The sequence below is a fragment of the Helianthus annuus genome, chromosome 5 (genome assembly GCF_002127325.2).
Source record: "Helianthus annuus cultivar XRQ/B chromosome 5, HanXRQr2.0-SUNRISE, whole genome shotgun sequence".
In the NCBI taxonomy this organism is placed as follows: domain Eukaryota; kingdom Viridiplantae; phylum Streptophyta; class Magnoliopsida; order Asterales; family Asteraceae; genus Helianthus; species Helianthus annuus.
The window spans coordinates 21,685,788-21,711,407 of NC_035437.2; the positions used below are offsets into that span (position 1 = coordinate 21,685,788).

The 25,620-nt window shown below is 37.8% G+C and overlaps 4 protein-coding genes across 4 annotated transcripts; all 4 read left to right on the top strand.

The window, feature by feature from the left end:
• Positions 1-2,063: 2,063 nt before the first annotated feature.
• Positions 2,064-3,280, top strand: LOC110942788 (zinc finger MYM-type protein 1-like). The gene is made up of 2 exons (XM_022184553.1): positions 2,064-2,210; positions 2,840-3,280. Exons 1-2 carry the CDS (start codon positions 2,064-2,066, stop codon positions 3,278-3,280), a joined length of 588 nt encoding a protein of 195 aa, XP_022040245.1.
• Positions 3,281-3,349: 69 nt separating this feature from the next.
• Positions 3,350-5,112, top strand: LOC110942787. The gene is made up of 2 exons (XM_022184551.1): positions 3,350-3,937; positions 4,987-5,112. The coding sequence occupies exons 1-2, from the start codon at positions 3,350-3,352 to the stop codon at positions 5,110-5,112; spliced, it is 714 nt and encodes a 237-aa protein (XP_022040243.1).
• A 678-nt stretch (positions 5,113-5,790) lies between these two features.
• Positions 5,791-9,115, top strand: LOC110940150 (GDSL esterase/lipase At1g09390). Its single transcript, XM_022181711.2, has 5 exons — positions 5,791-6,108; positions 7,837-8,022; positions 8,129-8,289; positions 8,365-8,635; positions 8,727-9,115. The coding sequence occupies exons 1-5, from the start codon at positions 5,850-5,852 to the stop codon at positions 8,954-8,956; spliced, it is 1,107 nt and encodes a 368-aa protein (XP_022037403.1). The 5' UTR covers positions 5,791-5,849; the 3' UTR covers positions 8,957-9,115.
• Positions 9,116-11,157: 2,042 nt separating this feature from the next.
• Positions 11,158-12,483, top strand: LOC110940149 (probable aspartic proteinase GIP2). Its single transcript, XM_022181710.2, has one exon. The coding sequence runs from the start codon at positions 11,158-11,160 to the stop codon at positions 12,481-12,483; it is 1,326 nt and encodes a 441-aa protein (XP_022037402.1).
• The last annotated feature ends 13,137 nt before the right edge of the window (positions 12,484-25,620 follow it).

The window sequence follows — 25,620 nt, forward strand, 5'->3', positions numbered from 1 at the left end:
CCTTAACATTACTTGTGACTATCACTGCTTTCCTTGACCACACGGTTACCGTGCCTTGTGATCAAGGAAACAATTATAGTAACAAGAAATCATGTCCTTCTTGAAACTAAAAGTGAATAAAGTTCAAACTAAATATGGTCTTATCATCGGTTAACGAAGCTTTTTAACAATCACGCTTATAAATCTATATAGTTTTTTTGTAAATAAATAATAAAAATCCTTATGTTTTCAAAAGAAAAGGTTGTGTAACATACTCCATCTATAATTAGAATGCACAAATCAAGTTCTGAGCCCAAACCAGTTCGGGTTCAGTCAAACGCGGTTAATGGCTCACCCCTTTTCAGGTTGAAACCAATTTATAAGGTGAAAGGTATGTTTGGCATGGAGCTTTTATTAGTTTTTAAGGGCTTCAAGCTTTAAGCTTTTAAGAAAAAGCTCCTACTCAATAAAAAGTCTTGTTTGGTTGAAGGAGCTTTAAGCTTTTAGGTTAGGAGCTTGAAACTTTTGGTTGAACGCTACTACTAGTAGCGTTTAGAAGGAGCTACAAGCTTTTAGGGAAAAAATGACTATTTTAACCTCTAAAAATAAGGAACTTTTTAATGCACCAACTTTCTAAATTTTTAGTTATGTCCATTTTAGTCATTTTATACATTATATTAAAAGCTCTCGCTACTCTACCAAACACCAAATATATCTAAGAAGCTACAGCTACTAGCTACCAGCTACAGCTACCAGCTTCCAGCCACCAGCTACCAGCTTACAGCCTCCAGCTAAAAGCTACCAGCTACTTTTGCCAAACATACCCGAAATGTATCTATTCCGTTTTGAACTGACGGTTTGGTTCGGTTCAGTTGAGGTTTAACCGGTTTCGAACCAATTTCAAACAGAGGAATCCTCAAATCAATTACACCTATACTATCCAAGTCACAATCCAATTTCAAACCATTTAATAGGAGATTTACGGGTATCTGGAAAGATATCCGTTCGGTTGATAAAGAATTTTCATGCTTAAATCTGGATTTACGGTCTAGTCTTATGGGCATGGTGGGTACCGGTGAAAACATTTATTTCTGGCATGATAATTGGCTAGGCAATGGCAGGTGCGGACCTGAAGGCTTGACGGGCGGAGCCCGGGCTACGGCTCAACTTTTTACTAGAAGTGTAAAAAAAAAATTTTTTCATTTTTTTATACATAGGACACCCCTGAACAAGTACGAGGACACCCCTCAAAAATTTTTTTACAAAATAATAAGCCTGCTAGTTCAGGTGTTATTCAGCAACGTAATTAGCCCAATTAAGTAATAATAGCCCACCTGGCTCATGAGCCCAATTAAGTAATAGCCCAACTGATTATTTTGGGCGGCAGAATGATATTGGCATATCAAACGTCAGTCGACTCCTGTTCGGCAAGCAATTCCAATTCGGCAATTCTCATCACACGAAGTTACGAACAGAGAGGCAACTGGCAATAGATCATAGTCATACGATTATACGAACACAGAACAATCAGACTTTCAGCAGATCATCGACTATTCGACTGCAGCAGATTTGTTTCAGAGACGAACACTAACAACAGGTTTGTTTCGATTTCGATTTTCGAACATATTGTTTGACTGATAATTGTTACTTGTTAGTTTGATGAATGATGATTGATAATGTTTCGATAATCGGCACTTTGGCAGCCCATTCGCAGTTTCGCACAGCAGCGAATCGAAATCGAAGCTCGAACAACAGCGAGAGAAACAGTTATTTGATTGATAATTCAGGTTTGTTTGATTGTTATTCAGTTATTTGATTGATAATTGTTTGAACTTTGACTGTTATTTGATTGATAATGGTTTGAACTTTGAAGTGATGACGAAACCAAAATCCAAAAAACAAGCTTTAATTAGGAACTTTTTCAAAAGAAAATTCGAAGAAATTAATGATAATGAGTCAAGTCCGAATGTTGGTAATGATATCCAAGCAAATGATGACATTGATGGCGATGCAAGTCCGAATGTTGATAATGAGAATATCCAAGCAAATGTTGATAATCTAGTGATGTTTCTTTAAAGGAGCAAATGGCTGTAGTTGTTAGATTTGTTGATAAACTTGGGGCTGTTAGAGAGAGTTTAATCGGAATTGTTCATGTGAAAGACACGACTTCTATAACTCTTAAAGAAGCCATTGATGATTTATTAGCAAGCAACCAGTTAAGCGTAAAGCAAGTAAGTAATAAAATTCATAGATTCTTTACATTATTTATTGTAATAATCATTATTTTTTGGCAAATTAGATTTAAATAATCCCAACTTGCTCAATCTGGCCAATAATAATCCCAACTCAGTTATTGGCCGATAATAATCCGAACTGCTTCACTTTTGGCCGATAATAGTCCGCCGTTAGAAATAGCTTAACGGAGTTAAGCTTTTTTCCGAATTACAAACCGATGTTTTTTGGATTTTGTTCAGAACGAGGATACGAGTTGATTGATATAAAATTTACCTCGAAATATACTGACCCAAACGACGAAAACGGTGCTTCAATTCGGGTGTTTAAACTTTCAATTAACAAAAATCAAGTCGTTTGAAGCACCGTTTCGAGGTAAGTTTTACATAAATCGAATCGTATCCTCGTTCTGATCAAAATCCATAAAACATCGGTTTGTAATTCGGAAAAAAGCTTAACTCTGTTAAGCTATTTTTAACGGCGGACTATTATCGGCCAAAAGTGGACTAGTTCGGATTATTATCGGCCAATAACTGAGTTGGGATTATTATCGGCCAAATTGAGCAAGTTGGGATTATTTAAATCCAATTTGCCTTATTTTTTATGTTATAATTCTTTTTTGTTTTAGGTGAGAGGGCAAGGTTATGATGGTGCAAGCAACATGCGGGGAGAATTTAATGGGTTAAAAGCGTTGATTTTGAAAGATAACCCGTCAGCACATTACATCCATTGTTTTGCTCATCAACTTCAGTTGGTTATTGTGGCTGTTGCAAAAAAACATAGCGGTGTCAAAACTTTCTATGAGTTCCTTTCCATGGTTGTCACTACGGTTTCAGCTTCTTGCAAACGAAAAGATATGTTAAGGGAGGAAAAAAAGGCTAGAGTGGAAAAAGAATTACTTGAAGGTGAAATTAAAACGGGTAAAGGATCAAACCAAGAGGTTTCCCTAGCACGACCCGGTGATACGCGATGGGGTTCACATCATAGAACCATCATCAGTTTGCTTAGATTGTTTCCGGAAGTTGTGACCGTACTCCAATATGTTAAAGAAGATGGAGATTGCAGTTAACAACGAACAAATGCAAAAGGTATTCTATCGTATTTTAAAAAACTCGAGTTTGTTTTTTATATGCATTTGATGGGAGATATATTAAGTTACACAAATGCTCTTTCAAAACACCTTCAACAAAAAGGTAAAGATTTATTAGAAGCGGCCAACTTGAGAAATAGTACAAAACGAGCATTAAATGCTTTAAGACAAAATGGGTTTGAGCCGATGTTGGAAAAAGTGACTTCCTTTTGTAAAAAATATAACATTACAATGTTGGACATGTCGGAAAGTTATGGTAACCCAAGAAACCAAAAGAATGTCATTACAAATCGACATCATTTTGAGGTTGACATTTTTAATAAGGTTTTAGACATGCAAATTCAAGAATTAGGAAGTCGATTTAGTGAGGTAACAACTACTTTGATAAAAAATATGTCGGGTTTAAATCCTTCTAACGGTTTTTCTAAGTTTGACCCATCGAAGATATTGGCGTTTGCTAAGATGTACCCGGATGATTTTACTACACAAGAAATAGGGACTCTTTTGGGTGATATTGAGTCTTTTGGTCACACAATAAGCGATGATGATAACTTTGACAACTTGAATGGAATAAGTGATCTTGCGCGTCTTATGGTTGAAACGGGAACGCATATTTCTTGTCCTATAGTTTATCGGGTAGTTAAGTTAGCTTTGCTTGTACCGGTTGCAACCGCAACCGTTGAAAGATGTTTTTCGAAATTGAAGCTTGTCAAGACGGATTTACGCAATCGAATGGGCCAAGAATATTTGAACAATGCTATGGTTTGTGCGGTCGAAAAGGATTTTCTTCGTGAAGTAAAAGACGAAGATGTGATGGAACGATTTCAAGCTATGAAAAAAAGAAGAGGACAAATCTATTAGGTAATTCTTTTACTTTATTTATTTATTGTCGTTTTTTTTAATATTGTATGATTGCACGGTAAAAAAAATTTTTTGGGATACCCCTGAGTTAATGTTCTAGTTCCGCCACTGGGCAATGGACCGATTAAAGACAATTTTAAGGAGCGGTTTAGGATTGCAAATAACAAGGAAGCAATGGTTAAAGAATGTATGGAGGTGGACTCAAATGTTAGATGGATGTGGGATTGGGCTCATGTTCTTAATAGTGGGATACAAAGTCAATAATTCTATATGTATTAAATACCAACTTTGTTGTGCATTAGACTATGTACATTGTGCTTTGTTGATTTTTTTAATTTTTCTTATTTTTTCCCTATTAACCTCTATACTTTTTATCTCTTACAAATGTGTCACATGTATTAAATACCAACTTTGTTGTGCATTAGACTATGTACATTGTGCTTTGTTGATTTTTTTAATTTTTCTTATTTTTTCCCTATTAACCTCTATACTTTTTATCTCTTACAAATGTGTCACAAAACTTCGATCATTATTAACCTCATCAGCCAACACTAGTCATTTATAGATTTGTAACCTCATTAGGCCTGACCAAACATGGCTGAGCCTAACATATATTGGCCCAAAAGCATTGAGTGTGTCTATCTTTTACAGAGAGGATGCTTAATCCTCATTTAAAAAAAAACTTGCTTTCTTGATCACTCGTGATTGTTGATTTTGTTTTGTTAATCATGGGAGATGCGGCTATTTCCGCCCTTGTAAGCAAGGTGGTGGGGAGATTGACTTATTAAGTTATCAAACAGCTAGCTCAACTTTGGGGACTGAAGGATGATATTTCGACGCTCAAGAGTGACCTTGAACAAATCGAAGCTGTTCTTCAAGATGCCGAAGAGAAACACATCAAGGAAAAGGCTGTTGAGTTGTGGCTTAAGAATCTCAGATCAAGGAGATAGAAAATGTGCTAGATGAGATCTCAACCCAAGCTTTGCTACAACGTCTACACAATGAAAGTGGCATCAAATACAAGGTAAGAGCCTTATTGAATTTATTAATGCAAGCTATTTAACAATGTTAGAGTATGGGGTATGGGGCGGGGGGTTGGGGCGTGGGTTGGCTGAAAACGTCCAAGTCACCACCCTGGGTGGGGTTGGGTTTGGGCGTGGCCCCTTGGGCGGGAGTTTCAGCCCGGGCGTTGGGCATGCCTAGCGGTCCTACGTGGCCAGCTCCTATTCGCTTGTTGGCTAGGTCATAGTGGGCCATGTTTAAATTTTAAAATATAACCGTTTGGCCAAGCCAAACGGTTCACCCACCCACTTGTTTAAATGTTGTGTGTATTTTTTAATTTTAGTTTTTTTTTATTTTAATAAAGCTGGCCAAGCCATGCGGGCTAGTCACGCCCCGCCATACCCCACGGACACGTCACTCACCAGTGGAGGGGCTCGAACTCCACGTGTCAACCCATGCCCCAAACCCCCGCCTCACATTCTTACCGACCCGATTTCTGTAATTTTTTATATAAAAGTTTTGCCATTCAAGCAAAAATGGAAATTACCACACACTAAAAAAAATAAAAAACATAGGAACTAGACAACAACTAGTTCCCAACCCTTGTCTTTACTTGTTTAAGAAAACATGTTAAAATAAACCTGAACCTCATTGGAAGTAGCATCCACAGTCACTCAACTCTCAAATGCAAATGGATTCTCCCAAATCTGTCTCTCTCATTCTCTCCTACATAACCATAATAATCTCTCTTCTTCTTCTTCCCCACTCTACAGAATCCTTATGCACCTCCAAACCTATCATTTTCAACTTCGGTGATTCCAACTCCGACACCGGCGGCCTCGTCGCCGGTCTTGGTTACTCCGTCACATCTCCATATGGCCGCACTTTCTTTGGCCGATCCACTGGTCGCCTCTCCGATGGTCGCCTTATTATCGATTTTCTCTGTAAGTTTGTCTTACTTTTACTTATTATAATTACATTTAATCGCAATGTGTTATGTGTGTTGCTGTTGATCAAGTACACACTTTTAGTAAAGCATATGGAGTTTTGTTAGCTAGTTATGGTATCAGATTTAGAAGATAATTCGAATCTTGATCTAAAAATATGTAGCACCGACATTTATTTTGGTTGGATATATTATTATTATAATTATGTAAATTAATATATCTTTTTACAACTACATTTGTTTGATAGTAACTTCATGTGGTAATAGTTTAGATGGAATACATGGTTGACCTTTTGGGAATTTATGTTCCAAATTGTTCATGTGGATCCTCAAAATTTAAACTTTAAAATACCCTAAAAAGTAGTAGGGTCTCTTAATATACCAATATTAGACCATGTGTATGTAGTGTTGAGTGAATCAAATGCCCCACCCTTGGGCATGAAGCGACAGGTGACCGCCTAGTCAGCAAAGGGGCATTTGTTAAAAAGGGGTGTAGTGGTATAATGCCCCAACAATGATTACCCGGTTGTTATCTTTTTTAGAAAAATAAAAAAAATAAATGAGTTGGAGATTTGTTATTGGTCAAAGTTTGAAACTTTTGAACAATCCGGCGGTTTAATCAAAACGCCCAACAAAAAAAAATGCAAAAAAACGCCCCAGGGGGCGGTGCGCAGGCGTGAAAGTGCGTGGATGGGGAAAAAACGCCCGAATTGGTACCCACTACAGGTGGTCTTAGCATAAAAGAGGGACAGTCAAATTTAAACTTTTTAAAATCAGTATAAACTAGTTGTTATCCGCGGATCTATTGCTTATATACCAATACCAATACCAAGGATTTTGAAGTATGGTTAGAGGTGTATGTACACTTTCTACCACTGATGAATGTAAGTTATGTAACCAATACCAGTGCCATTTAACATCCACCTAAAGTGTTACATTTTTCTTTTGAGCCATTCTTAACTTCATATTGGATGGTTCATCACTCAACTTTTTTAGTGAATACCAAATACAATCTTTAACAGTATTGTCGGGACTAATTGCTGATTAATCGTTAATGGGTAGTTTACTGATTAAATTTCACCTAGTAGGACTAACATTGGTAATCGGTCAAAGTCAGTCAAAATCGGTCAAAAACTTTGAAGTATTTGTAAAAATTATACTGCTTAATTCAATCTGATTAATAAGTACAAAAAATACATGTAAAATTATAATCCGATTAATCGCTGGCCAGTACCCCACCGCCGAACTATCATCATCATCATACTCAGTAAATCCCACCAATAGCAAAGCTAAGGTAGGGTCTGAGGAGGGTAAGATGTAGACAGCCTTAACTCTACCCCGTAGGAACAGAGAGGCTGCTTTCAGTGAGACCCTCGGCTCGATGGTAGTTTTGCATCAAACCTTGGACATAAGAAACATAACACTCGGCAATTAAGACAAAGGCCAATTAGTGCATGTACTCCCTTGTCTTTCGGCTATCAACGCACCACATGATGCATGATTAACCATCCCCCTCTTTTAACATTATTTTCATGAAATTAGTAAATTAACGTTAAAATTAGTGCAATTTCACTTTTGCCCCCACCGCCTAACTAGTGCCTAGCAATTTTTACAACCATGATCTTTAATCATGTATCAAAGGACAGATGGCTTGAATCATGGTACCATATGATGCCACAAATTTTCACATGATGATTTTGTAAGTTTGCCGTGTGAATGGATGCAGGTCAAAGCGTGAAATCAAGCTTTTTGCCGCCATACATGGAGTCACTGGGTTCCAAATTTTCAAATGGGGCCAACTTTGCTGTGGTGGGGTCCTCAACGCTCCCTAAGTTTGTACCCTTTGCTTTGAACGTTCAGGTTATGCAGTTCCTTCATTTCAAGTCTAGATCTAATGACCTTCTTGCTTCTGGTAATTTACCTTTCAAGTGTTAACCCTTCACAAGTAACTCAATTATGTGCTTTTATCTTGATTATGCACGCAAAGGAAGTTAAGAGACTCTTTTAATTGTATTCAGGGTCAAAAGCAATGATTAATGATGACGGGTTTCAACGTGCACTATATATTATTGACATTGGCCAAAATGACCTTGCTGATGCATTTGCTAACAAGTATTCATATGCCAGAGTTATCAAAAGAATACCCTTAGTTCTTGCAGAAATCAAGAACGCCATCAAGGTGAGCTTGGTTATGCAGACTATACACGATAAGTCATTTCTTGATCTTTCAAAAAACTTTTTTTTCTCTATGCAGACTATACACGATAATGGTGGCAGAAAGTTTTGGGTTCACAATACTGGCCCGTTCGGTTGCCTGCCTCAGAAACTGTGGTTAGTTCAACCAAGTTCTAGAGATTTGGATTCCCATGGCTGTATTTCGACCTACAACTCTGCTGCAAAAGTGTTTAACGAGGGACTGCGCCATTTATGCACAGAATTAAGGTCGGAATTGAAGGATTCAACAATCGTTTATGTTGATATTTACACGATCAAGTACGACCTCATTGCAAATGCTAGCAAATACGGTATGTCCATCACCATATATATAACTATTAATTAATAACTGTATATTTTGTGCAACGATATTGACCTTACATCAACGGTTTGCTTTGGTAGGTTTCACAAGTCCATTAATGGCATGTTGTGGCTTTGGTGGGCCTCCGTTCAACTATAACATAAACATCACATGCGGTCATGGTGGCGCTCAAGCGTGTAATCAAGGATCTCGATTCATAAACTGGGACGGGACACATTTCACTGAAGCGGCTAATTCCATTATGGCTTCCAAAATTCTGTCTCAACAATATTCCACACCTCGTGTGCCGTTTGATTTCTTTTGTCACTGACGGTAATTTGGTCCTAATTTGTAAACTTTTTTGAGTTTTACCATCTTAATACTGATTCAGATCAGATTGGTGCAATTAACAACTCACTTTGTTAGGTGAAGGTTTTCATCTGCTAGAAGTTATGGCTATGAAATATATCGTTTGCGTCTTATATCGAAAGAATGATACGCGTCGTGTTATTTTAGTAACATATATACATTAATATTTAATAAATTACAAAAATCGTCCTTTATGTATTTCACTTATTGCAAACTGTGTCCTTTATTTTCAATAATTACAGAAAACGTACTCGATGTTTGCAAACCCTTGCAAGTTATGTCCTTTAGCCCTAACTCAGTTAATGTTTGAGGTTAAATCTGACCAAATGGACTCCACATGAGGGTATTTTGGTCATTTTATTCTCATGTGAGGTCCTTGGTCAGATTTAACCACAAAAATATCCTCATATGGGGTCTATTTGGTCAGATTTAACCACAAAAAATAACTGAGTTAGGGCTAAAGGACATAACATGCAAATGTTTGCAAACATCGAGTATGTTTTCTGTAATTATTGAAGACAAAGGACACAGTTTGCAATAAGTGACATACATAAAGGACGATTTTTGTAATTTACTCCATTAATATTCTTAGGGGTGATTTGCATGGAATCTTGTTGATAATGTTCTTAGGAGTGATTATGTTTTTGGTTCCTGGTAGACATTAGTTAACGTTGAAGATTGTAACCACAAACCTTTGTTTAAAATTATGCGCTGATGGAAACGCATTATTGCGGTTGATGCTCTGCGGTTCCATAATGCGCAGGTGATGTGGCTTGATGCGCTGCATGAGGCTGTCGACCAGTATCTAAACAAATTAGACTGCACTGTATCGGGCCTTTTAACGCGTAAGAGCATTTAGCGTCTTTGTACTTAATTGGTTTTCAGTCCTCTTGGTACCTGATTCTTACCGCTAAACTCTCTTTGCTGTTGAATTTTGGGAATTCCATATTTTCAATATTTTCACCATTGAATTTTGGGAATTCCATCTTCGTGAGCCGATTGTTGCTGTTATGATAAGGAAATTGTGAATTACTAGGACCAACAACCTGTTGCGTTTGGTTACTTTGATTATTGCTCAAAGCCTGAGTACTTCGAATGATTTCATTCATCTGAGTTTCCATTTGACTTTTCATAGATGCTATATTCTCAGCATTCTTTCTTGGTAGCTACTGATTCTAGACGAACTAAAGTTGCATCATGCTCTTGCAACTTTTGTTCCATTGTTTGATTACGAGTCGACATTTGGGATTGAATTGCTTATACACTCGTTATTTGTAATTAATATGAATTAGAAATTGATCGAACAAAGATCAATTTTGAGAATTGAAGAAATCGGAGAGAAATTGATTGAACAAAGATCAATTTCAAAGTTTTGAACAGAAAATCGATCGAACAATGATTAATTTCGAAATCGAATGAATCGGAAGCTTGATTGTGTTTGTTTGATTTGAATTGACACACAGAATTACCGAGAATCGGTAGCTCTGATACCAATTTGTTAGCTACAAATTGACAACATAAGAGAAAAGAAATGGTTCAATTCACAGCTAATCTTCTCATTAACCAACCTGGGTAGTTATAGCAACTAACACTATCTCAACTAACCAACTGTTACAACTATTACAATTAGACAACTACCCCCCAACTATCACATTATTACAATCTAACCCCTATTATTACAAACTATATCTAACATAATATGCCTCTTTATACTCTCTAGCATCATGATGCCGACCAATGAATTAATGTGGCTGAATTTGGATAATTAGATTACAGCACTAAAGTCGGATCACACCATTATTAAACGTTTAAAGAATGTATAATAAATGTATAGAGGAACATGCAACCCATACACTCTTCAATGTAAATTATAGTTTAAAACATATTATTAATATTAAAAGACCACTTGAGATTAAAGAAATTATATTAAAAGACTGTTTTCTCTCTTGGTTCTATGTATTTTAATATATACGATAAACATGTTTATAAATCTAGTATTTTCTTTTCCCAACTGACAGCCAGGTACTCAAGCAAGGACACCAACTTTGACCAACATGACAATATACACAATATTATAAATTATTTGCATGCAAGAAGATTAATTAGTATAAAAGAGCACTAGTCCCATGAATAATTCACAAACACAACCACAATAACAATATTATGGCATCTTCTCAAACCCTCACAACTCTCTTCATCTTTTCACTTCTAACAATATCATATGCTGCAACAGATCCATTCAAACTACCCAAACCATCTAACATTATTCACTTCCCCATTAGAAAAAACCAAACATCCCTTCAGTACTACACCACATTTTTGGCTGGAAACCCGCAATCACGCACCGAGGTTAACGCATTAATCGACCTTGGAGCGCAAGCAGTATGGTTCGACTGCACCTCCTACGTCTCGTCTTCTTACAAGCGAGCAGCTTGCGGCTCAAACCGATGCAAGAAAGCCTTGGGATCAGTCTGTGTCGGGTGCAACTCGACTCCTAGGCCAGGCTGCTCCAACAACACATGTGGTGTATACGCTTTCAACCCGTTAACCGAATACTTAACCGCTCAAGAGCTTGGTGAAGATACCGTTAGCGTAACATCGTCAAACGGATACTATCTTGGCCTTAGTTACGACGTCCCCAAATTCCAATTCTCATGTGCAGATACTGGCATTGTAGAAGGCTTACCTGGTGACTACACTAAAGGGTTGGTTGGTTTTGCAAGAACAGACGTCTCATTAGTTTCACAAGTCTCATCTGTGTTCGGTTTGGCTAAAAAGTTTGCCCTTTGTATACCTGCTTCTACTGATAAAGGATTAGGTGACATATTTATCGGTGGAGGACCATATTACATGCCTCCTAGAGAAGAAGATCTATCTTTGGACCTTTCAAGCACCCCGCTCGTTATCAATCCGGTCAGCACCGCACCGATTTTCTCTGAGGGAGATGCATCAGATGAATACTTTATCAATGTTAAAAGCATTGAAGTCGACAACAAACGTGTTGCTTTTAACTCTTCTTTGCTATCCATTGATAGTAATGGAGTTGGGGGGACAAAGATCAGCACTGTAGTACCATACACCATTTTGCACTCGAGTATATACAAACCTTTGGTTAAGAATTTTGTTAAGGCAGCTGCAGTGGATGGCATCAAAAGGGTGGCATCAGTGGCACCATTTGGAGCCTGCTTTGATGCCAAGACTGCTCCCAAGACGCTAAATGGGCCGGCGGTTCCAGATATCGATCTGGTTTTAGAGGGGATAAACATATGGTTTAAACTCTATGGTTCTAACACAATGGTGGAAGTTAAGAAGAATGTGATATGTCTTGCATTTGTTGATGGAGGAGCTGAGCCAAGAACATCGATTGTTTTAGGTGGGCATCAGTTGGAGAACCGAGTTCTTGAGTTTGATTTAGCCGCATCAAAACTGGGGTTCAGTCAACCTCTTCAGCTCTGGAACACAAGCTGCTCTCAGAGCAGGTTATTTTAGATTATATCCCTGAGTAACTTATGATTTGGTTTTTGATCTTGTATCTTTCCATTGTAATGGTTAATCTAAATAAATATTATTGCGGTTTTTCATATTCACATTGTAACGATCGGGAAAGATTTCAAAAGAAGTGAAAACTGTAATGATGAATTATACTTTCTATGCATTAATAATAAAACTAACTAACGAGAAAGTTAACCTACTAATAAAAAAATACTAATAGTCATGACATTATAGCATAGTGGCATCTTAGGTGGTGAGATAAGGCTTAGGAACTACTAAGTCCTGGATTCGAGTCTCATAAGAGGGTTTTTCGCAGATTTATTGGGTTTTCGCTTGAATTAGTGTATATAGGTATTATGGCCTAGTGGAGATGGATATGATCGGGTGGTTCCGCTGATGGCACGATAATACTCCAGTGGTCCGTCAGTGATTCAAATTTGCTATTAAAAAAATAAATAAAAAATACTAATAACAATGATAAAATATCTATAACTTAAAAAGTATAGTAGATGTAATAAACTTGGATAACAAATTTCCTCTACATCTTTATGTATTCCAAGAACCATTTTCATTTTACTGAAAGAAGATGGAGAATAGAGATGAGAGAATCTTCAATGGGCTTAAACTTAAAATCGTGAAGCCACTCATCTTCACTCTTTAGTTTCCTCTTCTGGAAGCTTTTGGGTCGTAATAGATAAAACTCTTTGTGTTTGGACTATTGCTGTTATAGGTCAAATGGTCAATTAATTAAAGATGTGAAATTACATATTAAATCAATAAAATATTAAACAGTGAGCAGGGCACTTGAAATAGAAAAACAATGGCTTTCGGATGTGGGTACTAAAAATATTGCAAGAGATTATTTTTTTCTTTCTTTAAATATTGCAAGAGGCAATAATTATACTAGCTTGGAATTAAGTAGGAATTTGTATAAATCCGTGCATATGGGCTCTATTAAAAGTATTAAACATAAATTTACTATGTGTCACATTATCAATATAAGGGTCAGTATTTATTTCTACCAGTCAATACAATTAGTGAACACACCGGATGCTTATGTATATTTTTTTTGAAGATAAAATTTCATTAAAAACAACCTCCGACCCAAACTGACAAAAGGCCACTACAAAATAAAAACCCTGACCTAAACGGGCAAAGGACCAAATTACAACATATACATAAGGAATTTACACCACTCCTTCCAACCTATATATTTACATGAAGATCTATTTTTTAGCCACCCAAAACCTCTCGTTTTGATCTCTATCAAAATCTCTTGCGGACTTTTCCTGATCTGATTGAAAACCAAATCATTTCTAGCCTTCCATAAACACCAACACGAGATAATAAACAAACCCCTTAGAATCTTCTTTTTTCCTTTTCCTTCTTGATTACTAATATGAATATTCATCAAATCTTTGAAATCGAAAGCGAATATCGGTGGAATGTTGCACCATGCGCTGATAGCCTCCCAAACTCGAGTCGGCACCGAACATGCCGTAAATAAATGATCCACCGATTCCTCATACTCGTCACAGAAAGAGCACATAACCGATGGAATATCCACATTCCTTCTTCTTAAATTAACTCTTGTACCCAGACGATCCAGGTTACCTCTCCAAACCATAATATTGCATTTGATAGGCACTCATTTGCTCCACTCGAAATTAGGGAGATGACTATTTCCCCTATCAGAAATTAACGTCTTTTTCACCGAATTTACAAAAAATCCGTCCTTTCTGTCAATGCTCCAAATCCAAGAATCCTTATCATTTGTCAATCTCACCATGTTAATAGCGTCTTGGCATTCCGTCATTCCTTGCGTTCAATATCAGACTCGGGCAATCTAACCCAGCTCCAATAATATTCACCGATAACTTAACCCGCTCCTAATCTCTCTGAGATCCTGCAAGATTTATTTGAATCCAAAACAAACAAATGTGGCCATCTTTCCATGAAAGGAAGATCGCCCATCCATGTGTCTAACAAAAAACGAATATCCTCCCCATTCCCCACTTTGCCCTGAATAACCCGATTTATACCTTTCCCGTTTAATTTCAATTTGGAAATCATTTTTGCAATATTACTCCAGCACCCCGTATACTTCTCGTTTAAAGGCAGAAAACTCCTTTGATTGTTTTTCTTATGACATGCATCCACCACTTTCCTCCATAAATTTTGATTTTCGACTCTATATCTCCATCCCCACTTGAAAAGGAGAGCTTCATTTACTTCTTTTAATCTGTTTATACCCAATCCCCTTTTTTTCTTAGGCCAGTAATCCAATCCCAAGCCACCCAGTTCATTTTGTTTTTTTTCAATAGATCATGCCCAAAGAAACTTTCTCATCTTAGCTTCAAGACTCATAATAATACCGACAGGAGCTTTATATAACGAAAAATAGTAAATAGGCAGACTCTCCAAAACATATTTGATCAAAGTCAGTCTCCCCCCTATAGACAAAGTTTTCGCTTTGCGAACCGATAATCTTTTATCAAAAATTTCTTTAATCGGGTCCCAGTTTCTTATTCTGTTCATATTGGCCCCCACTTTAATGCCCAAAAAAGACAAAGGGATGTTATCCACATTACAACCTATCATACTAGCCATATCTTTTATGTTCTCGTTATTCACCCCAGCCCATATATGTTAGATTTGTGTAGGTTTATTTTCAAACCCGAGCATAAATAAAAAATTCTAAGACATCTAGCCACATTTTTCACATTCTCCCTATCCCAGTCCCATATAGACAAGGTTTATTTGTGTGTAATAAAAGTAAGGAAATCACATTACTTGTGATTTTACATGTAAAACTTTCTTGTTTGTTAATCTTGTTCTTCAATTTATTCATATACATTTCATTGTTGTGAGACACCTTCGTTTGGATCTATAATAAGTGGTATCGGAGACATACACAAGGTTCTAAAATCCTTAAAGATCATACAAACATGAAAGGCAATATAAATTCAGAGAAATTAAAAGACTAGACACAGTGGCATCTCTAAGAATTCACGTACCCTGTTCGAGCTCGAAAAATGTGCCCATATGCTTTAACGATAAACAATATAATTACGAAAATGACAAAAATTGTAGTATTTGATAATGTTAAAAATGTTGCCTATTGGACATATTGTTATTGGGCTTATTATCATTCGTTGGTTTAGTACAGTTGGGTTGTTAGTAATTAGTTATTGGGCTTTGCTAATATATGGTTTAGTTTGTTGGGCTGTTGCAGGTGTAAAATATCTACAAGGGTCTTTGTGTAAATTCAGGGACTAAATGTGCTGATACTTTAGAGTTCTGGATTAAAGTTGAAGTTGCAATGTTACACCCTATTTAAGGGTTTGTTCGCTGTTGATGAGATTAGTTGTTCAGATCTCTTTCTCTCTCTTGTTGTTGTAACCTTCTAGGGTTTGTACGAACAATCTCTGAAGTTAGAGATTGTTCTTCTGGGTTTGTTGTATTCTTGTTCTGATGATCATCAGTGGATGATCATCTTTGTACTGCTGTACTTGTGGTTGATTAGATCTTACAATAGTAAGATCGTTTTGGGTATCTTGGGGGGCAAATATTTTGGGTTGGTTTAATAAGAGTTTTGTCACTTGTTTTGTCACTATTTCTTGTGTTGATCAGTTGTTATTTGTTGTTATTAGTTGTTTCATAAAATTTCACATGGTATCAGAGCTTAAGGCTCTTGATCTGTTGTTTTCCGCTGTTATTTGCTGATCCTTTGTTGATTTGTGTCTAGGTCTGTTGGAAGTTACAGATCTGGCTGTTATTCTGGATAGATCATCTTGATCTTGGTTGTGGTGCTTCGATATTTGCATCTGAAACCCTAGCTAGGGTTTCATTGGAAGTGTGAAGATTCTTCTTGTTCTTGGTGAATAAACATACTGTGTTGGTCTCTAAATCCTTGAAGATTTAGGGCAAACTGACCAGTAGTGGTTTATTGTTTGTTGTTGATTCTAGATCTGTTGTTGCAAACTTCAGATCTAGTTGCACCCGCTGTGAGGCTATTCTTCCCTTTCTCTTTACTTTTGTTGATTGGTTGATTAGTTGAAGTCGGGGTAGTGAGGACCGGCACATCTGTTTGTTTCTTGTTGGTTCTTTATTTCTTTGGTTTGGGTATTGGCTCCTGTATTAAGACCTGTCCAGGCACTATAAGTGATGAACCTGGAATCTGGACACTGATACAGCTTCGCCTTGTGTTTTTGATTGATTTCTTGTTATTGTTTGTGCTGTTGTTATACTGTCTGTTGTCTTTGCTGTGATTGTTCATCATGAGTGATAAAGATGATAATACTAGTTCATCTCAAACTTTGATTAGTAAACTAGATATTGGTGATCCTTTGTTTTTGCACCCTAGTGATTCTAGTTCTCTGACCATTGTTAGTATAAAATTAAAAGGAACTGAAAATTACAGAGTCTGGTCTAGTGCTATGAAATTAGCTTTGGAAGCAAAGAATAAGTTTGGTTTTATTGATGGTAAATGTAAAAAGAAAACTGATGATCCTGTGTTAAGTAGTCAGTGGGATAGATGTAACTCTGTGGTCTTAAGTTGGTTGTTAAATTCTGTTTCAGAAGAGTTATATCTTGGTCAAGTTTTTTCTAAGCTAGCATCTGAGGTTTGGACAGATTTGAAAGAAACTTATGATAAGGTAGATGGCTCTATAGTGTATGATTTGTATAAAAAAAATTAACTGTATAACACTGTGACAACTCGAATTTCCAAGATTTCTATTTCGCATTTATTGCACGTTCGTTGTTCGTGTAGTTAATTATTTGCACAATTGATTGCTATGGAATGGTATACGTTTTGATGCAATAAATCGTATTGTGTGATTGTGCATGGTTGTTTGATTAATTGTGATAGACTTGTCAATTATGTGAACATGGTGGTGAAACTGTGAAATGCTTGTAAGATGGTATGCTTGTGTAAAATATAATTATTCAGGGTGCATTGAGTAATTAGTGAAAACTTAATTATACTTAACCCTAATCCTTCACTAAACCACACACACAAAAATCCAAGCACGTAGTTCACAATTCTCTGGCAATCATCACCAAATCATTGGCAAGACATCACAAGTTTGATTCCTCTCTTTCTCTAAAATCATTCAAGGTAATTGTTATTGATCATTGTAATACTTGTAAACTCTAATTGATTGTTTGATTGTTATGAATTCTTGATTCTTGATTATGTGTTCACAAAAACCCTAGTTCCTCATATAATGATCTGTGATTTTGATTCAATTCTGGATAATTGTGATTATGATGATGATTAGTTGTATACTTGGTAGATTATGCTTGTAATGATTGTTGTTTTTAAGCAATGGTGGATTTGTTAAGAATCTGTTATCGATATGAAAGAAACTAGGGTTGCACGAACGTAGAAAACGTAACTGATACAATCACGTTGAACTGGAATAATCTGTTGTATGACTTTTGCCCGTCTGAGTTTGTGAAAAATGCTATAGTCCGAGCTTTGTATCACACTACAAGGTCCGACTTTTTAATGATGTTATAATCAGTCCGAAGTTTTATATGATTGATAGGTCCGAACTCTTTAAAACAAGTTGTCTGAGCTTTTAAACAAACAAAAGGGCCCGAGTTTCATTCATGAGCATGGTCCGAGTTTCAGGACAATGGATGTGGTCCGAGTTTTATACATTAGACACTAGGTCCGACCTTTCTAAGAAGCAAAGGGGTCCGAGTTTCTTGAGGACACCCCTAGTCCGAATTTGTGATAGAAATTCACCATGTCCGAGTTTAATGGGGGCAACCTAGTCCGAGTTTCATGAGGAAACCCCCCCCCCTTGTCCGACCTTGTGATCCTCCTCATATTCTGTCCGAGTTTCACTATATATAGTCACATGGTCCGAGTTTTTGAAGACACATGCCTTGTCCGACCTTTCAAATTAGCTTATGTCCGAATTCTTTGGCCCATTACCCTTGTCCGACTTTTTATGAATGGGAAACCCCCACCCATGTCCGAGTTTCATCTATGAAACCTTAGAGGTCCGAATTTATTAACCTAGAATGCGATCTAATCATCTGTTGTGCTGATATGTCAAGTTGTTGTGAATGAAACATGATTGTTATCCTGATTACGTACTAAACATGATTTTATCCTGTTTACATACTAATTGCCCGGACTTTACAAGTGAAGTGCATGTAAAAGCTCGCAGTATGATTTGTATATGATCTCATGTTACTGTTCACTCTGCTTATAACTGTATGATACGATATATGCTTGTATGAAGTTGAATGCAACTGTACGATCCTGCATACGTGGACATTCTATGTGATATCATCGTGTACACACTAAACACACAAAGCACCGTTGCTTGAATATCGAGGATTGTAAACCCTAATTGAATGAATCATGTGCAATATATCCTAGGTCGTGTGTAACGGACTTAGAGATTAATAAACCCTAGAAGCAATAACATACCGAGCACACCAAGGTGAGTTCACACAGCCAAGGCATGGGGTTCCCGGGTGGGAATGGGATTTGATGATCTATTGTACATACTTCGCTGATAGAACTACGACTAGACTAGTAACACTTATTGAACTGATCTTCGCACACCTGCCAAGGGTTGGCCGCGATATTATGACTGACTTCGCACACCTGCCTTTGGAAGGCCGCGAACTGAAATTTACTAATCTTCGCACACCTGCCTGGTAGGCCGCGATACAGATAAACCTAGTCTAGAATACACGGGACGAACATCTCCCTGATATCTTCGCATACCTGCCTGGGAGGCCGCGACGGTAACTAATACGATACATGACATAACGAACGAACATACTACTACTCACACTATACTATTACTGAACTGTTAACTGTGAACTCGCTCAATTAGTTGTTGATCCTCTGTTACATGCCTTGCAGGTCGTTAGATACATGGAGCTTGCACAGGGAGGAGCAGGTCGTTGTGGAGCATGGATCGTGGATGCCATGTTAAGACATTTAAACATTTGAACTTATGTTACACATTGGGTTTTCATACTTATGCTTCCGCTATACTTTGAAACTATGATTATGTTTTGAACACCTATCGTATTGAATGATTGGTTTACATTTATTATACTTGATATTAGTTACATGTTCGATATGATTGGTGGCTTGATCCTGGTCATGTCACGCCTCCTAGCGGTGGTACTCCGCGTGTGGATTTTGGGGGTGTGACAGATTGGTATCAGAGCCATTGGTTATAGAGAACTTGGTTTTAATATGAGAAAACGTTTTTATTAAAACCAGACTATAACCAGAACAGTGCTCTCAACGATCCACAACGACGCTTCGCTCCACGTGCAAGACTCGAGATACTAGGTAATAAGGTTTATGTTTATTACCTGCTTGCTAGAATTGCATAGAACTTTGCTCGTAGTATGCTTACATTACTTTGCTCACTACTTGTTATTGCTTGAGAACACCTATGTGCTTACACTCTTCTGTCATCGCACTATTCGCGAACCTTTCTCACTTATGTTGCCTTTGATGTGAAGATCAATGGCCGGACGAATTAACATGACTCAAGCCCAGCTAGAGGCTCTCGTTCAAGCTCAAGTTGCTGCGGCACTTGCAGCTGCTCAAGCAGGTAGTATACCCTGCAGTATAGACACACACTAGGATCTTTAGATCCTACATTAACTCTCGTATTTAACTTTGTCCTATTCGTACACAATAGGTCAACACGCGCAGCAGCCTGTCTGCACTTTCAAGAACTTCATGGACTGTCGTCCAAGCTCATTCAGTGGCACCGAGGGGGCAGTGGGACTCCTCCATTGGTTTGAGAAGCTAGAATCGGTGTTCGAAATGTGTGAATGCCCTGAGGCTCGCAGTGTAACACCCCAAAAACATAAACCCGTATATTATAAAGTTCAAAGAATTAATAAACAAGAAATTACCAATTAAGAACTTAACCTAGTTAAATTCTAGTCTTGAAATAACTCATATTATGGTTAAAATACTTGAAACTAGAGAAAATGGTAGTCAAGGGACTAAACTTGTCAAAAATGAAACTTGTGTTACTAATAGTAACAAAATCAAAACCATACACCCCAATTGGGGGTCCTGGTCGATCAAAGAACAAGCAGGGGCGACATCCCCCATTTTCCAAACCCTAACTTCAAGTAAATCTCTAAATTGAAGCCTCAAATCAGCCCTAAATCAAGTCTTGAACACGAATTAGTGATCCTCATCGCAAGAGGATTAAGAGGTATGTAAAAATTGATGAGAATTCTCTATTTGAAATCCTCATGAAATCTAGCAAATCTGAAATTTTGTTGATGCATGATAGTAATTAGCTAGATTAAAGATGATATAGTGTCTAGGATTAAAACCTAGACAACTAAATGTGAAATCATGCCCTAATTCAGGAAAATTCCATGAATCCATAGATGTTAAGTTATGGGTTTTGTATGTTGATGATGAATATTGGGATTTCGAGTGTAATCCTAGTATAAAGTCCATTATAAGAAGTAATTCCAGTGATATTGATGCTAAATGTATGCAAAATTTCTATTATAGTGATATTTGATGGCAAATCATAAAGTCATGAACTTGTTTATGAAGATGGGAAAATTCGACCCGCTAGGTGTTTGTAGAAATGCCTAAGTGGGAAATTAAATGTGAATTTTGAATAAAAACGCAGATTAGATAATGGTCCATGATTATGTGATTATGGTCATAAAAAGGAGTTCTAAACATGTTATGAAAACTGAATTTTCTAGGCAAGGAGTCCGGTTCATCTAGCGGACAAGCCGGAGGGAGTTCACGAGGAAAAGACGCGCTCTAAAAGGTATGAAATTTTATTGTTTCATCACATTATAAGTATTATTAGCTTTATGCGTTGCTTGAAAGAAAGGAAAGCATGAGTATCAAGAATTTCCATTATATCATGAAATCGGCTATTGCCTTAAAACAAGTTATAAGCATGAAAATTGAGCATCCGTAAGGTGTATAATTTCAGCACCTAAACGGGTCAAACAAGTTCTGGAAATAAACACGAAGCATGACTTAATGTATTGTGCGAATATCATTTGAAGCATAGACCGTGTAGTGAATACCATAGATAAACTCTTAAACCTTGTTCTTATTATAGATGCTACGTTTTGGTTAGAATGCATGCTTGTAGTACGAAAGATTAAATAGAAATCTTGTAATTTAGAGTGAATGTTAACTCCCGTTACATGCCCAATTAAGTTGTAATTGAGTAATGTGATGATCGAAATACAAACATGAAAAAACTAGTTCAGCCGTCTATTAATTTATGTGAAACTATACTGTCTTGTAACATAAAGAATCAGCAAGAATCCTGCATATTTAACAAGGGAGTTATGTGCAGAGTCCACCGTAAATTACGGTGGTACCGTAATTTACGGTGACCTGCAACTTTGTTACGGAGGATCTCTACTGTGTTACGGTAGACCCCCAAATGTTCAGGAGCCACCGTAATTTACGGTGGCACCGTAAATTACGGTGAAGCCCTGTTTGATGAACTTTATTTCTCGTTTTGAATAAGTTTTCGAATCTAATCCAAATTCGTGACTTCCATGGTTAATACTACTAATGCTTGTTAAACATGATAGCTTTCAGGTACCAAGTGAAGGATGAAGATCAAGCTAGTTGACTCGAACCGAACACTCTAGCAAACGCTTCCGCATATAACCTTTTGTTTTAAAAAAAAACCATGTAAACAATTGTAGTTAATGTCTTGGTCTTGATTTTGTAAAGATTGTACAAGTTGTGGTGCTTAGATGGATTAAAATGATGAAAGTTTTTGTTATGTCAATGTTTAGACATCTAATGCAAGGTTTTTATGTATATAAATCTGGTTTTATAAGCTGGGTGTTACAAGTTGGTAATCAGAGCTTAAGGTTGCCAATAAGTGTTCGGTTCAAGCTTGATCAACATCCGGTAAGAGTTATTGCTTAAGTAAAATTTAGAAGTATAGAAATAATTCACGAACAAATATACATGGAAAAGAGTGTGTAAGCACACTCAAACACGAGAAAAGCATGAAACAAGAATAATAAAATCAAGAGTGTGTAAGCACACTCAAACACGAGAAAAGCATGAGACAAGAATGATTGAGTCAAGTTACGAACTTGATCAAATCAAAACAAGTAAAACATGTATTACAAATGAGATGTTTAACAATATATGTAAACATTTCAGTATCAAAGATGGCAAGCGGAGGTGACGGAGATGCGGTGCCAAGAGTCACCGAACAGATGAGAAATGTGATTGCCGAAGAAGTTGGAAAGGCGATCGAAAACAGCTTGTCGAACTTCATTGATAAAATCCAAAATACGGTTTTATCAGTGGTAGAAGAAAGAATCAAGAAGCTAGAAGATAATTCAAATCTAGCAAAGGAAAAATCCGGGGAACGAAAACCTTGTTCATACAAGGAATTCATAGCTTGTAAACCGCCTATCTATAATGGGGAAGTTGATCCAATCGTGTGTCAACGATGGATAGGCGATATCGAGGGAGTGTTCGAGAGAACACATTGTGATGAAAATGACTACGTAGCTTATGGTACGGGTCAGTTAAGAGGTCAAGCGAAGGATTGGTGGGATAATAAGAAGAAAGAGATTGGAAACGAAGCGGCTAAGGCCATGACGTGGGAGGAGTTTAAGACACCGTTTCTTAAACACCATAGCCCCAAAGCGGTTATAAACAAGATCAAGGAAGAGTTCATGCAACTCAGACACAAGGGTGAATCCATAGACAAGATCACGGGGGTGTTTATGGACAAAATGAAGTTCTGTGACGATCTGATCACGAACGAAGAACAAAAAGTCTATTACTACCATAACATGCTGAGCGCTGAATATAGGGAGTTCATAACCCCTTCAAAGTATGAGACCCTTACCGAGATTGTCAATGCTGCTCGGGAAAGGGAGATTGAGTTGAAGAAGAGTATAGAGCGGGGTGAACGAAGGGCACAGGATATAAATCCAAGCCCTACCAAGAAAGCAAGAACGAATGAAACGTCAAAGAAATCAGACGCAAAGAGCGGTACGCCAAGTTGCAAAATCTGCGGCAAGAATCACAAAGGTGAATGTCGCTTCAAGGATAAGCCATGTCCTATATGTCGAAAAACGGGACATATGGCTATATCATGCCCAGAAAAAGTGACCGTTTGTTATAACTGTTACCGAACGGGTCACAAAAGATCAGAGTGCCCAGAATTGGCGGGGAAGAAAGAAGGGCAAGACTCAAAAGGTGAAGCCGCAAAAGCCAAAGCAAGATCCTTTCAATTGACCGCTGCTGAAGCAAAGGTCGAACCTGACGTGGTCTCAGGTATATTCACTATAAATTCAATTCCCGCACGTGTGTTATTTGATACTGGTGCGAATAAATCCTTTGTTTCATATGGGTTTATTCGACACCCCTCATTTGTTCTAACAAAATTGCCTATGCCTTTAGAGGTAGAGATAGGTAATAATAAAAGCTTTATTGTCTGTGATGTATGTAAAAACTGCACGATCAATATTGATGACGAGGAATATGCAATAGACTTGATCCCGATGTCGATGGGAGAATTCCAAGTGGTAGTGGGAATGGATTGGCTATCCCGTTACCACGCAAAAGTGGTTTGTTTCCGAAAGGAAATAAAACTAACTTCTCCTAGCGGAAAGCAAGTTACAATATATGGAGAAAAGGGAGGTAACCCGGTGATATGCTCAATGCTAGAAGCTCGCAAACTCATGAAACGTGGATGCAAGGCCTTTATGGTATATGCGAGCGAAACGGAAAAGGAACTCCTCAAAATTGGGGATGTACCAGTCGTGCGAGATTATGAAGACGTGTTTCCGGAAGAACTACCGGGGATACCGCCAGAACGGGAGGTAGAGTTCGGAATCGAGTTGATTCCGGGCGCGAAACCCGTGGCCAAGGCGCCATACCGACTTGCACCGTCGGAATTACAAGAATTGATGTCTCAAATTCAGGAATTTCTTGACAAGGGATTTATCCGACCGAGTGTGTCTCCGTGGGGCGCACCGGTCTTATTCGTGAAAAAGAAAGATGGCAGTATGCGCATGTGTATCGATTACCGGGAGTTAAACAAACTCACGGTGAAGAATCGATACCCACTTCCTAGAATTGACGATTTATTCGACCAACTGCAAGGAGCAAGTTGGTTTTCCAAAATTGATCTCCGATCCGGTTATCACCAATTGAAAGTCAAGGAGGAGGACGTGCCCAAAACGGCTTTCCGTACGAGGTACGGGCATTATGAATTTCTCGTAATGCCTTTCGGATTGACCAATGCGCCCGCGGCTTTCATGGACCTCATGAACCGGGTTTGCAAACCCATGCTAGATAAGTCGGTAATTGTATTTATCGACGACATTCTGGTATATTCAAAGAGTGAAGCCGAGCACGTGTGTCATTTGCGGGAAATATTAGACACACTTAGACGAGAGAAGCTGTATGCAAAATTCACGAAGTGTGCTTTCTGGTTACGGGAAGTACAGTTTCTTGGGCATCTTATTAGTGCTGATGGAGTACTAGTAGATCCGTCAAAGATAGAAGCTGTGACAAAATGGAGCCCTCCAAGAAATCCCTCGGAAATCCGAAGCTTTTTAGGGCTTGCGGGATATTATCGGAGATTCATACAGGATTTCTCCAAAATTGCCTTACCCTTGACCAAATTAACTCGTAAGGAGGAAAAGTTTGTGTGGGGCATTAAGCAAGAGGAAGCTTTCCAAACACTCAAGGAAAAGTTGACCCACGCTCCGGTACTGACCTTACCGGAAGGGACTGAAGACATGGTGGTTTACTCGGACGCTTCTCAATTGGGGCTCGGATGCGTGTTAATGCAACGAGGCAAGGTTATCGCCTACGCCTCGAGACAATTGAAGATTCATGAAAATAAATATCCGGTTCACGACTTAGAATTGGCGGCGGTGGTGTTTGCCTTAAAGATATGGAGACATTACTTGTATGGAGTAAAGTTTACAATCTTTACCGACCATAAAAGCTTGAAATATTTCTTCGACCAGAAGGAACTAAACATGCGGCAAAGGCGGTGGTTAGAAACCGTCAAGGACTATGACTGCGAAATACATTACCACCTCGGTAAGGCCAATGTAGTTGCCGATGCGCTGAGT